This window comes from Phytophthora sojae (assembly GCF_000149755.1).
Source record: "Phytophthora sojae unplaced genomic scaffold PHYSOscaffold_8, whole genome shotgun sequence".
Classification (NCBI taxonomy): Eukaryota; Oomycota; class Peronosporomycetes; order Peronosporales; family Peronosporaceae; genus Phytophthora; species Phytophthora sojae.
Window position 1 is genome coordinate 196,752 of NW_009258122.1, and position 14,516 is coordinate 211,267.

Below are 14,516 nucleotides of genomic sequence, written 5' to 3' on the forward strand. Positions count from 1 at the left end.
TTAATAGTCGCGATGAACGTTGGTTGGATTCTGCTCGAGCTTGTTCTGTGGGTGGCAACGTCACGGACACCACACGCATGAATTTCTCGGGTGAGTCATAATACTTGACTCACGAGCCACCAGCACTTCCCGGCACAGCTCAAAGATGCAGGGACCTGGGCGCGAAACGAGTCGTGCCGGTAGAAATGACGTCCCCATCTCAGAGATGCTCTGTGCCAATGCGCTACTGTACCCCTTCTTGCAATGCGCTCATTTCTCGATTCGCTCTGGTCAGTGCAAAACAAGCAACGCAATCGGCCAGCTGCGGTCCTTGAGCTCAGAACCTGTAGCGACTTTCAGGAATGCGAGTCAAGTAGAAGGCCGCTTGGTGAGTTGGTGGAGAAATTGAAAGTGCCATTCATCGTTAGCTCTGTCGCTCTGCCTTACGCTACAGCTCCTTGCTCACCTGTAGAGTACTTACCGGCCTCCTTCCATCGAACGACGTCACTGCACGTCCGGAATCGACGCGATCGCTGCCTCTGCTACTGCGTCCTGCGTCAACCCGTGTAAGTCATAGAGTCGAGCCGCGAGCTTCGATCGATCGCCTTACCGCCACGTTGAAGCCACGTTGAAGCCACGTTGAAGTCACGTTGAAGTCAAGTGACGAGAGCTCTTACGTCACCAAGTCGGCCACCACCGACATTCCACTGCCGTCCAATCTTGCTGTTTGGACGCACCCAAGCACATTCTGCGAAGCGGGCTGGCGTGTGCTTTGCCAACTGCAACATTGCTCGTGCAACCGCCCACGTTGCGAGCACCAACGGCCTCGACAACTCCGTCCAGGCCAACGACGTCGCAGCCAACTCGAACCCCACGCTCAACAACGAAGAGAGCACTATTAGTCGCCACCTCAAGGGCAGCTAGAAGACGGCGGCTGAAGCGGACGAAGAGCGCAGGATGCCCAGCTATACCCAACTTAACGCCTTCTTCCAGAAGCTCCCGGACAACATCGGCGCCAAGCACCTCAACTGGGTCGAGAAGTACAGGGCCAAGAACCCGGCGTTCAGCAACGCCAACATGTAGACATACGGACAGCTCTACCTACCGTAAACTGTTGGAAATGAAATGCCATCTTCGGTTCCGCTGCCTCCTGCTCTCCTTCGAACCATTCACGACGCAGATCAACGCCCTTGTGCCTCATCATGTCGTGGCCCTCACTCTCCCTCTTTGGTCGGAATACGACGTGCTGCTCATTGCGGTGTTTGCGGTGTGTCGATGGCAGACTACGATGACGCAGAGGCTGAGAGGCGAGGAGGTTACGATTATCAGGGCGTGCGGTCTCCGAGTGGCAAGCTGCGAAGCGTCGCAGTCTAAGACGACCTGCCCCCGCCAGAATTGGGGACCGGTACGTCTGTACCGTGAAGGAGAGGCTGCAGACTATCCTGGACGGGTAGGGTGAGGCGTCATTCTACCATTGCCGTCCGGATATACCTTCGCTAATACGTTCCAGTACAGACCCGCAGGTATCGTGATCGAATGTATTAACGTGCTGTTGAGTTTGGAACGTAGCGGTCGCCATTGCCGATGTACGTACGCGTCCCAGCAAGAGAGAGCGAGAAACATTGCTTTGGCTTGAACTTTTGTTTTAACTCACGCTTTTATTGGATTCGGGTTTTTTCCGCGGTGTTTTTCCGCGGTGTTTTTCCGCGTGTGACGTTTTAGACTAGGCTTTCCGCGTGTGCCAAGGTTTCACGCGTGTATAGTAAGTTTCTCATGTGCAGGTTTTCCGCGTGTGGTTAGAAAATTCCAAGCCATAGTTTCGACTTTAAGAGGGCCACGATATTTATAAATGGAGAGATTGCAATCTTTTGCATCGTTTTAGCCACTGCTATGAGTTAGCACAACGCGACCTCATCGAACTGAAGATCAGTCTCTGCGCTTTCACGACAAGTTGGAGGTGGTCAACTCATGTCGCCGGCCGAAAGTGATGACTAGTTCACGTGCCGTCGTCTGCTGGGGTGCTAGGGTCTACCAGCGATGGTGGGGGTGCGCATGCCAGGAGTCCAATACAGCTACGGCTCCATCGTTTGATACAGCACCAATCGACTGGATCACTTGAATAATGCGAATCACGGCCTTGCGTGGGCTGAAACGTTGCGACGTAGCCGTCTCGTGTTGTTGTAGTTCACTGAGTTCGTGGGGTGAATTCCCTGTTGCGGGTCGTTGTCGTGTTCGTCTCCGACTCCAGTTCATGCCTGGAGTGGACGGCTTCGCTGTCTTATAGGCGGCGTAGTCGAGACGTTCGCTGGGTTATTTGTCGTGATGGTGGAGTCGTTGTCGTGGGACTGTTGTACGTTGAGATTGTTGTCGTTGTAACGGGGGCTGGTCGCGTTGGACGAGTGAAAGCCCCCTAGAAAGAAGCTCGCGAGTCAAGCGTAGTCAGCCGCGGTGCGTTGATTAGAAGTACAACGCGTTGGATGTGGTCAAGGCTCAAAGTAGTCGTAGGCGTAGCCATGCGCATCGTCGTAGTAACAGGGCATATTGGAGTAGTCGTAGCCGATGCAGTCGTGGAGTTTGGTGTCGGTTCGAGCGGATTTGCCCCTTCACAATGATGATCATCGTCATAGCTATCGTCCAGTTCTCGCTTGCCTCGTCGTGCTGGCCCTCGTTACCGCAGTTGCTATTGTCTTGGATGTTGCTGGGGTAGTAGTATCACCAGTGTGATGCCAGTTTGTACTTATGCTGGTCAGCGTCGTAGTCGCTGAAGCAGAGTACATGGTCACAGGTTCATGGAGGCTGGCATGGCTTTCGTGATAGTCTAGGAGCTTCCTAGTCATACGCATACATTCTATGTATCATGCAAATCACCGTAGATTTATGTCCCATGAGACACACCGAAAAGGCTCCGTAACTTTGTAAAAGGACGCCTAGAGCGCCCTTTTATTAGGAAATATCAATGAGTTGTATACTATAATTTATTGAGGATACTCGCGAAAGGGTTAAAGCCGCGCAGCACTTGGTTTTACTAGAGTCTCGTATAAGTTCGAGTACCGACTATGCACAACGACGACATGACCATTTCTTCAAATCGTTGATCATGTTGTACAAACAGCATGTCCATAGTATAGATACACCGTGATAAGGACTTTTAAGCCAGTGGCTTTTTTATCAAGAGGCAAGGACCTCTAAGGGAGTGCAAAGCAGGGTGACTTGCACGGCATCTTGCACGAAAGCGACAACGCATCAAGGAAACCGTTCATAAACCTAGCGCATTGTAGCCTTGAACTATCACGACACGATGGAATTGGAGATTTTCGAGGATTCCCCGAGCCGCGCCTGTGATTGGTTGGCTCATAGGCTCACTATGGGAGAGGGAGACAGCGACACGTGGCGTATGGGAAAAGCGGATCCCGGCCGGACTCGCGTTGGCAGTGTACACGGTTTGGTGACCCCGGACGGAGATGTCCCCAAGAGCGGACCCCGGCTGGAACCAAGTACCGAACGAGAGGCAAAGCCCAAGGGAGCGTAGAAGTGCCTCCGACTGGAGGCCGCCTGCTCTTGGTGCCCTGTACAACGCAAGAGGAGCCCAACCGGATCGAGTGAAGACCCAGAAACCGTGAAGCGTTCCAAGACATCCCGGATGTGAAGCCCAAGTGGAGTGTGATTCCGTTTGGAGATAATCATGAATCCCGGATGGAGATACCAAGACGCCAAGATACCATCCCAGATGTGAAGATTCAGTATACAAAGTCCAAGATGTTTCCGACCGACCAAGCCGACCAGCCAAGATCTGTTCGGATTCCGTGGAACATTGAACTTCGCTTGCGTACCCAGTGATGATTGTACTTGCTGGAAGTATGCTACGAGGGACCGCGGACGATTACGACGACAAGACCATAGTGAAGACAAGTCAAGATGGAGTGCATGTAAAGATCGACAGAAGATAGCCAGACAGACAGACAGACAGAGAGACCACAGATAACAGATAAAACAGAGTTCGTTTTGCCAAGGATCGCGCAAGTGAGTTGGAGCAGCCTACCGGACGTGCATTCCCGGAGGACCGACTAAGTCTACGTGTGAGGGCCCAGCAACTGTGACATCTGGGTCGAGCTCCCGCAACCAAGTCCAGTCCAAGTTGGGGTGAGTACCAGGTTATCGAGGTTGATCCATCCCATTTCGTTTCCTAGTTGCGTTGAGCTCGTCCAGACCAGGAAGGCCCCGCATTTCATATTACTGATTACCTTTTCACCCTGGTTGGAGTAGTCCCGGGTGGGAAGTATTGATTTAAGAGATATTGTGTGATAGAAGGTAATTGATTGTGTTAGTTTCCCTCAGTACTTGAGGGTGGTGCGCGTGAACCAAAGCCGTCCGGGATTGACCAGTATCCCGGAGTCCGGCTGGAGTTGACTGGAGTAGTGACCGACCCTTTGACGGTCCAAAAGAACAAGGAAGGGCTACGTGTTTGTATATAACTCTGTATCTGTTTGTATTGTTTGGTTGTCTAAAGGCTGCCAGAGGCGACGTCCAGGAAGGTTACGTTCTGCCCTGCTACCTAGCGACCGACACGTATCAAGACAACTCATCCACGGTTGAAGACCCCTGGTTACGAAGACAAACGAACCCACAGGGATTGTTCACAAGGACACACGCCACCCCGGTTGGAGTGTACATCTAGGTGTACTATCTCTGGCTAGGGTTTGTTCTGGGTGCGCCCCATTCGGGAGTCTACACCCGGGACGCGCCAAGCTATACACCTGGGCGGTCAGGCGTTCACCCGCCTCGCCTCAATCACCTCCACATCATTTACCACCTTACTACAGAGGTCCACACACACATGCGCAACCTGATCTTTGTATATCCCCTCAAATCTGTTTCCATTACAGGCTAAATACCAGTCGATTCACTATCCTATTTCTAATTCCCTCTCAAAACACCATTTTACCTCGTAAAGTATCCGGGAAGATGGCCGGTATCTACGCTAGAACACGCTTCACACTCAACTTGGCACAACAGTTCTTGCTACACTATCTACACCACTTTTCTTGGGCCCTCTATAACGTGCACAGTTAGTTGCAAGTGATACACCACCAGTCAACTTACACAATACACGCAATAAATATCAAGTAATGGAATCTTTGTCGATTCAGAAGCGGTTTCTTTCTACCCTAAATCGAATTGACATTGCTACGGCAATCGCTTTGCATTTACTCTAGCACGCGTTCGCATAATTTATATCCGTTTATATCCTGTAATCTGGTCCACCGAACCCAAGCCCTGTGCACTTTGCGGGATGGCCTGACTTATGCAGCTAATCCGCCCATGTTTTAACATGGTGTACGTACAACATGTTTCTTGGTGTATCTACAACGTGTGGGCGTTGAGAGGTTAACTTTAGTTCTTTTGTAGTTAGTAGAACCGTTATTGACAACTAGCTAATCAACGTCATTTTCTTTTCTTCCTGCCACGGAAATGTGCACTGATGCCCAGGCAGAATCCATTATTTTTCGAATTGCGGTGTTGAGCTCGGAACCTTACCGGTACCGATAAAAATCCGTGCATTCGAATATTTAGGTTAACTGCTCAACTGAGGTTGCAGGATAACCGGATGAATCCAAGTTTGATAGGTCAAAACTGAAGTATAGCAAATCTCGATCGCGTGTAGGAGTAGGGTGTACCGGGTGTTTGCTCTTAGCGTTGACGCCGCCCACCCGGGCTCCCTCTCGCACAAGAATCGGGCGTGTACAGCAGTGATATAGCAGCATTCACACTCGGTTTAATAACATGGCGCAGTCGCACACATTTTTCATCCGGGTCGCCTGAATATCTAACAACAAACGTGTCTACTTCGATTCGCCCAAGTGTGTTATGGTCATTTAGCAAGTATCTATTTTAATACATAAAAGCTGTGAACTAATATCGGTACACCGTTCACCCTAATTAGTTGTGCCATAACTATTTACCGTATACGACCTAAAGGGTGCCTCCCCCTGTTTTGAATTTCAGTTTTCTCGGAAACAATTCGTATTTACTGAAAACAAAGTATACCACGCAATTCGTATTGCCTAGACCTACCCGAAACCGGTCTCTTTTCTCAGTTTAAGGTGAAACTAAAAATATTTTTCAAAACCGGTAAGTCCGACAATCAGCTACAGTAATCACGTTTTACAACATCTTCCGCGGTATTTTATCCTTCTCTTGCAGAAAGTACATCAGTAATTATTAGCATAAACAAGGGATATAACTGCACACGTTCGTATGTAGCTTGCAAATTAAAGAATAGATTAGAACCTTTATACAAAGCACTAGATGTCCATGCTACTGGTTCATTATCAAAGTTCTCAGCGCAAAACGTACTTGTAGGGATCTACCAGGCGTCCTACACGTCAGTCGCGAAGCCATTGTTAATGTTTTCATAAAAAATATTTATATTTTATTTAAAATATCATGTATCATAGTTAACGTTGCGTTTTGGTTGGGCCCTAGTGCCGTGGTGGTGGGTGGTACTCCGGCAATCGTTGTAGCACTGGATGTAGGCGGGTGGGTAGTACGTAGGTCGCTTGCTTGGTTTAGTGGTAGAATGTGAAGTGGCACGTCCCCATGGCCATATCAGCGGAACCGAGGTAGACACAGCCTGTGACGTCAACTACAACAGTTAGCCAAAACCATGTCTCGAATTTAGCGTCGTAGTGAACCTGATAGTGGTGAATTATGCCGAAAAACGCGCGACCATGTTAGTTTAGGAACTTGGTGGCTGTACAGAGCAGTCGTTGTAGCTCGCATGCAAGATAAAGGTAAGGCAGGCGGATAGGTACGCATGTAGGTGCCGGTTGCTTTAGAATGAGGAATGGCTGAAGTCATGCACTGACGAAACACCATCTGAAGAAGACAGAAGGCTAGTGACCCGAGATCGGACTCAGTTACCGACTCCGTTCCGGGTCACCAATAGAAAGACGGCCACTGACAAAGGACCACGATACCGGCCTCAGTTTACCGGCTTCAGTTAACGAGGTTCGAATCAACCCGATTTGAGCTGGCTAGCAGCATGACCTATCGGCCACTGCTATCCCAGTAATATCTGTCCACTTCCTCTGGTGGCATGTGACATCTATCTAGAAGGAAACGAGGCGAACAGACATCTATCAAAATCTGTAAGGCCGGATTCGATTGAGTGCTGCCTGATGTAGTGCGAATGTTGTTCGCTGGGGGGAGAAGCTACGAAAGTAGCGTGAATGTCGTTCGATGACATCCAAAACTCTCCCCCAATCGACAGTTCTTCGAACTGCAAACTTACGATAATATCAATTTACTGTCTTACCTCCGCGCTGTTAATAACCATGTATAGGCAATCTATTAGTTGCAGCCCCTCGCAAGCATACAAATATGCTTACCTTCGTGCTTACCTTCGTGCTGTAGGTGTTGCAGAATGGGAAATGATATTTGATAATGCGATTGATGGTTTATCATCGATAGAGACGGACAAGATAATTACTCAGATCAGAGGTCGCAAACGCAAATTTTCGATCAACCATAACCAACTATGGATTTTTGAGCGGTGAAACGGATGACCATGACCAACCGTAATCATCGTTCGGTTAACCATTGGTGACCAAAATTTAGTTTTGGTGAACCATGAAAGTGATGCACTATTACAGCTTTTTTTTAATCTACAATAGGAAACATGTCATTTAGAATTTCTGGGCTGGGCGCATTTCCTGTATTACCAAGGTGATTTCTGACATCGCACTCGAGGCGGGTATCGCTGAAACGGACCTCGCAACAAATCCCAAAGCTGGAAAACAGGGAGGTTCGCGCATTTTGACTACATCGGCCATTGGTTTTCCGCGTGTGCCCGGGTTTTCCGCGTGTACCCGCTGTTTTGCGCGTGTAACGAGTTTTCCGCGTGTGATTTGATTGTTTTCCGCGTGTGATGTTTTGTTACTACACACACTTGTTATCATTCCCAACAACGCCACCACGGCAAGTCAACCAAAGGTAAATACAGTTTTATTGCGAGGTCTTGAATGCCATACGGCTCCGTTGACACCTCTTCGCCCGCGACATCAATCTCCTAGTAGCTGGTGTCGTCTTTAGTAAGCCAAGGTCGCACCACCTCATCAAAGTTTCTAGTCGACGTGCCACTATCGTCCTCGGTCACTAGAGGTACAAGACATTCCAGTTCGTTGGAATCCTGGTTAAGCAGCCATTTTGGTCAATGGCTTAGGGATTGATCTGTACGTCGTATCCTGCTGTCTCACCTTTGGTCGCTCGCAAAGGCGACCTGGAAGCCTCCATGCTGAGATCGACTTAACCAGAACCTCCAAATTGAAGGCATCACGGATACTCATGTAGGATTATGCGCGCACAGCCACAGACACATATAGCGCCTTACAGTCGCAGCGGTACTCCTTTCGGATACACAGTATCAAAAATATCGTTGTCAGACCAAACGTTAGTGCTACCAAGACAAGGTTTGGCTAAAACCAAAACAGTGATAGAACATACCTCAGACTTCAGCCAACTTGAATCCCAAGGGTGCTTAAAAGACAATACGAACACGTACGGGCATCCGTTCGGGCGAAATTTTCACCACACATGGGGTATTTTTCGTCGCTCCATTTAACGGAATGCCACCAATATGCTGTTCGCCGGGTGCGTTTTGAGCTGGTAGATTTTGGTCGTGGGCTTGGTGCTGCCTCGCTTCCAGATGCAACTTCCGGAACCCCAAGGGCTCGTTCGGCGGCTGGAGGTCCTTCTTCGGCGGCAGTCGCGACGCCGACAAGCAGAGTCTGGTGCAGAGCTCGCAATCGGGTACCCGAACCGGGTACACCCGAAACAATCACCGGGTGAAGCTTGGGTACCCAAGAGTAAGGATAAAAATAAGTGGAAGGTTTCGCATCCCGACTCTTATGTGTTTTTGACGACGCCTGGCCCAACATCCAAGCATGGAGACCGATAACCTCCCTAATACACAACATGAAGTCTCTACGTTGATAAGGCACACGAAGAAGCTAAAGGTGAGGTCCAATGCGGACCTGATTTAATTTAATGGACACGCAACCAGAATGCACGGGTGAACGATCTTTATTTTCATAATAGACATCACCCCTTCTTTCAAATACTTCGCTTTGACCGTTGATAGAATGTAGCACCGCCCAGAGTATAATTTATCTCGGGTGGGGATTACCGTCGGGTGGGTGCGGGTACCCGAGTTTTGCTGATTGCGAGCTCTGGTCTGGTATCCCCGGACGCCAACGAACGCAATGGGCTGCTGGCTGACAAAGGCGACAAACCGGAAGGTGGGAAGCCAGTCAAAGTGACCAAGCGGTCGCTGCAGCCCATCGGTGGTGCGGTAGGCAGCGACGACGACGATGAAGAGGAAGACGTGTTAGACGTACAGCCACCCGAGATCGTCTAGCAGAACGACAGACGCCCACCCCACTCAAGCACAGACTCTATAATACCTTTTTGCGTGTTGTTTCTTGCGCGTGTGCGTCAACCTATCGTCTTCTTGTCGTCATGCTGGATTAAAACGCCTCCCCATCATGTCAGACTGGCGAGAACGAGCTGGGCGACGGAGCCAAGAAACGCAGTTCCTCTTCCCCTTCTGTCAGCATCGTGCCTCCATCTACGTCTGCAGCATCCAGCTCCCATAACAAGTCAATGGTGTCCCCTCCCGCCGTCACGTCTTGCCCGATTCCTGCATCTAAATCCAGTGCTAGACCCGTGAGCACGTCGTCCGCTTCGAGCGGAGCAGCGGACGCGTCAGCCTTGCCGTCCACGACGAACACGTCGTCCGTCGGGAGCTCTAGCAGCTCGTTCACCGTCGGCAGCGTTAGCATCTCGCCCGTCGTCCCGAGCTCCATCATGTCCAGCTGATCCCCTTCCGAGCTCTCGGAGCTGCTGCTGGTGGGCGGCGTCACGTGCTTCCTCTTCCTCGGACGGGGCGAGCACACCGGCACGGCCGCCGGCGTGGCTGCAGTCCACAGCGGCCGGCCGAACAGCACGCGGTACGTGGCCAGACAGCGCTCCCCGAACTGCCAGCTGCGGAAGCTGCCCAAGCTCACAGCGCCGGCCACCGGCCTCGCCCGATGCTGCGGCTTGGCTGGCGCACAGGGCGCAGTAGCCGCAGCCTCTTTAGCCACAAAATGGTCAGCCAGCAAGTGCGCGAACACCGACGGGTCCTGCGTCCGCAGATCCGCGAACCGGAGCGAGTCCGTCGCAGCAGCCACAGAAGCAGAGGCACCAGCATTGCCACTGGTAGTAGAGCTAGAGCTGACTGAGCTGTGCTGCTGGCGCTTGGCGCGGCTGTTCCAGTTGCGGCGCTTGCACTCGTCCACGAGCTCCTGCGTGGCCGCGGACGCGTCGTCGAAGTCGTAGGCGTCCAGCGCCGCCGCCGATGCGAAGCGCGAGTGGGCCGCGTGCTTCATGTCTGCACTACATAGCATGGGTTAGCTGCAATTGCAATTGCAGTGGAGCTAGAGATAGATAGATAGATAGATAGATAGATAGATAGATAGATAGATAGATAGATAGATAGAGAGAGAGAGAGAGAGAGAGAGAGAGAGAGAGAGGTAGATGACTTACAAGTAGGGTAAGGCTGGTTGGATTTGCTGCCTGGGCGGCGCAATGCGACGGCGGACTGAAGAGTGGATACGCTGGCGGATACGCGGATCTTGAAAGGTCGCGAGATATGCTCTCGTACTTAGTCGGACGGATGGGTACATGTTCACTTTGAGTCCCAGTTTAAGTTGCTGCAGATGGAGGATCTGGAGACGTCGGCGGCGCTCGAGTTCCACGGCGCGCGCTTCGTGGTGACGCTGCAGGTGCAGCAGCAGCTGCTGCACCTGCAGGTGGAGGCGGCGGACGCGGCGGCGGCGCCTCCCAGCGTCTGGACGGGGCGCTTCCCGGCCTCGGACATCGAGCAACTCACGCGCCAGACGGGCAACTCCAAGCGCTTCCCAGTGTTCGTGCAGATGCTGCTTACAGCGCTGCACCGCCGCAGCGACGCCGTGTTCGTGGACCTGCTGACTGCAGCGGACCTGGATCTCTACCGACAGCGGAAAATGCAGCCCGGGACGGCCGTCGAAGGGTGCGGAAGGACAACTTTCTCTTGGAGCAACTTAAGAACATATTTTCTAAAGTTTTGGGATGAATTATTATTATTTATTATATTTTTTCTGTAGATTGACGAGTGCTGGCGGTGCTGCATCGAGTGGCAGTGGCAAGAGGTTCCTGATCCTGACTTATGCCGTCGAGTTCGACCGAGTTCACTACCCGCTGTCCTTGACGCCGGAGCTTTCGCCGTCTCCTGAAGTTCTGCAACGCACCATTCGCAGGCTGAAGCAGGCGCTGGCGGAAAAGGAGAACGGCCCTACTGCTGCTGGTAGTGCGGCTTCGGACTCTCGACTAGCGGATGAGAACGCCGTACTGAGAGAGGAGAATCGCTGCTTGAAGAACACTCTGAAGCAGTATTGCGACGGGACGAGGGAGGGTGGCAATGGAGTGCTGAACTCGACGGGTGAGCTGCAGCGAGAGCTTCAGGTGAGTTGAGTGATAGCGGCGTGATGTTGTTGTAGTTATTGGTTTGGTTAACGGAAGGTGTATTGTGGTTGCAGGCGTCGATCGAAGAGAATAAAGAGCTTATTGCGCTCTACCAGCAGTTTCGAGAAGATTCGGCTGTGGAGACTGCGCGACTTCGCACTGAGATCAAGTACGCAGTATTGAACCCTGTATGAGCATATTGCTTCTTTGTTGGTCTAACCGGAATTTCTCATTGGTGCATCTATAGACAACTGCGACTAGCAGCTCAGCAGAATGATCGCACAGAGCTGGCCAAGCAGGAGCAAGAGCGATTGGAGACACGACGGAAAATTGTACGTGCGATTAGTCTAATTGTATCTCCACTCGCGTTGCATAACGGCATATTGTTTTTGTTGGTGACGGTTTTCAGAAGGACAGCAACGCTGCGGTACAAGAGACTCTTGCGCAAATGGTGCAGATGAAGGCCCAGCTGGAGGAAACTCAACTGAAGAACCGCGAGCTTCTTCGACAACTAGCGATCGCGAGGGCTCAAGCTGGACAGCAAGGCCAACGTCAACGCCCAGCGCTCAATGGCAGCAGGGGGACTGATTTACCCTCGCGCTTTTCAAGAGGGAGGTCTCCTGCTTCGCGACAGCAGCGGTCCCCAGCGACAGCAATGACTCGACAGCAACAACCCAGCAGCGCGGGCTTCCCAGCGCCATTTCAATCCTCCTCATCTCACTACGGCCCCTCAGACGATGAAGATGGCGGCGAGAGAACGCCGCGGAGCACTCGACGGGGACGACCCTCGCCTCGACCAGCTTTCCGGCGCTTTGACCCTACAGCCTACCAGCAAGAAAAGGAGCGCAAGCTACGCGAAGGTCGGGCGCGCTCGAACTCGCGCACACGACCGCCACGGTCCAATGGCGGATACTCGTCAGACAGCTCAGTGGGTGGTTACTCCTCAGCTGGCTCCCGAGGCTCTCAAGCTTCGTCGCGCTCTACGCGATCACGCAGTTCACGGCTGTCAAGAGATCGCCAACGCGAGCTTGATGCGCGTCTGGCCTCTCCTAAGCGGGTGATGGAGCCGCCTCCACTCGAGACCCGCCGCCCTCGCGCGTCAAACAATTCGCCGCTTCCTCGATCAGGCCCTCCCGGTGCTCGCTCTCGAAGTCGTGGGCGCTCGCCATCGCCGTCACCATCGCAGAGCAGCGGGATCAGTCGTCAGGCTACTCCTAGGGGCTCTGCAGCGTCTTCACCGCGCAAACCGGTTCAGCAGACACCTCAGAAGAAGCTCAACCAGCTGAATCCCGTGCTACGACGAAGGAAGCAGCCGCCTCAAGCGCTGCTGGACACGTCTGCTGATTCATTCAGCGACATCGATGACCGACTCACAGCTTTGCAGCAATTTCTACGAGAGGCCAAGCAGGGCGGAATAGGAGCTGCGGGGGCCAGCACCGCTGCATGATACCAAGACGATCGCTCACTCACTCACGCACGCTCATGTAAGTACAACAGGCTCATTATTTCGCTTATGCATGGGCATGCAAGTTGGTTTTGAGTTGGTAAGAACAGTTGATAGAACAAGGGGAAGGCTCGGGTGCCCGGAACACGTCACAGAAACGCTGTTGAGCCTCGAGGGCGTGGAACAAGGGGGCGTCGTATCTACAGCCACGCGTTGGGATAGTTGGTGCTCTCGTCGGTCTCGTGGGCGGCTAGTAGGACTGCAGCGGCTGCTGATTGTCGTGGTGTGTACGCCGACGGGCTGGTGCTCGTCGACGACAGGTTGTCAGGGGCTGGCAAGGGCTCGAACGTGGTGCCAGGGAACACGGGACGCAATGCTGGTACAGCCACCGTGGTCGAAGTTGCAGCTGAAGTACAAGCAGGCCCACTCGTGCCCACTCGGCGGCGTTTGTTGGAGTAGTTGGCGGATGCAGCTGGATGCGCGAGGCGAGGGATCCACTGCTCGCCGGTGTACAAGGGCCTCAGCAGGTCGTCTTCGATGGCTGTTGGGCTCGTGTAGTACTCGTCCACGAACACTGGAACACTGCTGCTGTCGTCCTGCAGCAATTGGTCTAGCCTGCTGACACTGTTGGTCTGGAAGGCTGAGCGTGGCGATGGCATCGACGAGGACCGAGACGCTGACGTCGACAAGGTGCTCGGGAATGCCAAAGGGACGAATGTGTTGTTGCGGTCTCCTGCTGGCGGAGATTTCCACTGACGCACTGGAGGCGTGGGGACTCTCGGGACATGCACCTGAAGTGCCGACTGACGGCCGGCACCAGCAGCTACCCGTGGCTGCTGTTGGGGCAGACAACTCTCATCCTTACGGAATGGCCGTTGCTGCTGTTGCTGGTGTTGCTGAGACTTGGAAGGCTGCTGGGACTGGAGAGCGGCGGCGTCTTCGGCGGCCTTGGCGTCGGCTTTGATGGCGGCGCGCGACTGCTTCTGCAGGTACTTCTGCGCATGGGTGCGGATCTGGACCAGCGTGCGCGTGTGCACGAGGCTCGATATCTTCTTCCAGGACTTGCCGAAGCGCTGCAGCCCCTCGAGGAACAGCTCGTGCTCCCTCTTGGTCCAGCGTCCGACCTGCGTGCCGTTTGGGACGTCGTCTCTGGGTGTCACGGCCGCCGTCTTCATGTCGAGGGCGGTCTTCATCCCGGCTCGAGTCACGGACAGCGGGAACGTCACCACCACCGGTGGGGGCGACGAGTGGGTCGCTATCATGGGGAACGAGGCCGGAGGGGGCATCGCGCTCGCTTTACGCTTCTGATTCATTGGCGTCATCTTCATGGGCGGCCATCGCTGGGTCGCGTAGTAGGAGGGCGAGGGGCCGCTGGACGTGGGTGGATAAGTGAGACCGTGGCGAGTCTCACGTGGCTCGGGCAGGTTGGCGGCGATTGAGCCGCCGAACCCATCGGGGAAGCTGAACTCGTAGGGGCCACCGCTGCTTTTACTGCTGCTGCTGGCCAGGTATTCGTCCCACGTGGGGCTTCTAGAAGCTGGCGAGATGAACG

General features: G+C 53.1%; 5 protein-coding genes across 5 annotated transcripts; 2 read left to right on the top strand and 3 right to left on the bottom strand.

Annotated features, from left to right (window-relative positions):
• Positions 1-1,602, bottom strand: PHYSODRAFT_304306 (hypothetical protein; the record flags this gene model as incomplete). Its single annotated transcript, XM_009534840.1, has 7 exons — positions 1-45; positions 114-323; positions 461-531; positions 717-1,007; positions 1,069-1,390; positions 1,471-1,528; positions 1,574-1,602. The coding sequence occupies 7 exons, from the start codon at positions 1,600-1,602 to the stop codon at positions 1-3; spliced, it is 1,026 nt and encodes a 341-aa protein (XP_009533135.1).
• A 7,012-nt stretch (positions 1,603-8,614) lies between these two features.
• PHYSODRAFT_337213 (hypothetical protein) lies at positions 8,615-9,394 on the top strand (the record flags this gene model as incomplete). Its single annotated transcript, XM_009534841.1, has 3 exons — positions 8,615-8,628; positions 8,684-8,787; positions 9,189-9,394. 3 exons carry the CDS (start codon positions 8,615-8,617, stop codon positions 9,392-9,394), a joined length of 324 nt encoding a protein of 107 aa, XP_009533136.1.
• A 130-nt stretch (positions 9,395-9,524) lies between these two features.
• PHYSODRAFT_304307 (hypothetical protein) lies at positions 9,525-10,406 on the bottom strand (the record flags this gene model as incomplete). Its single annotated transcript, XM_009534842.1, has 1 exon — positions 9,525-10,406. One exon carries the CDS (start codon positions 10,404-10,406, stop codon positions 9,525-9,527), a length of 882 nt encoding a protein of 293 aa, XP_009533137.1.
• A 330-nt stretch (positions 10,407-10,736) lies between these two features.
• PHYSODRAFT_519350 (hypothetical protein) lies at positions 10,737-12,967 on the top strand (the record flags this gene model as incomplete). The annotated part of the gene is made up of 6 exons (XM_009534843.1): positions 10,737-11,068; positions 11,163-11,520; positions 11,595-11,689; positions 11,768-11,852; positions 11,930-12,159; positions 12,277-12,967. 6 exons carry the CDS (start codon positions 10,737-10,739, stop codon positions 12,965-12,967), a joined length of 1,791 nt encoding a protein of 596 aa, XP_009533138.1.
• A 968-nt stretch (positions 12,968-13,935) lies between these two features.
• On the bottom strand, positions 13,936-14,139 carry PHYSODRAFT_520940 (hypothetical protein; the record flags this gene model as incomplete). The annotated part of the gene is made up of 1 exon (XM_009534844.1): positions 13,936-14,139. A coding segment is annotated over one exon (204 nt), but the record flags the coding sequence as incomplete, so codon positions are not given.
• Positions 14,140-14,516: the final 377 nt, after the last annotated feature.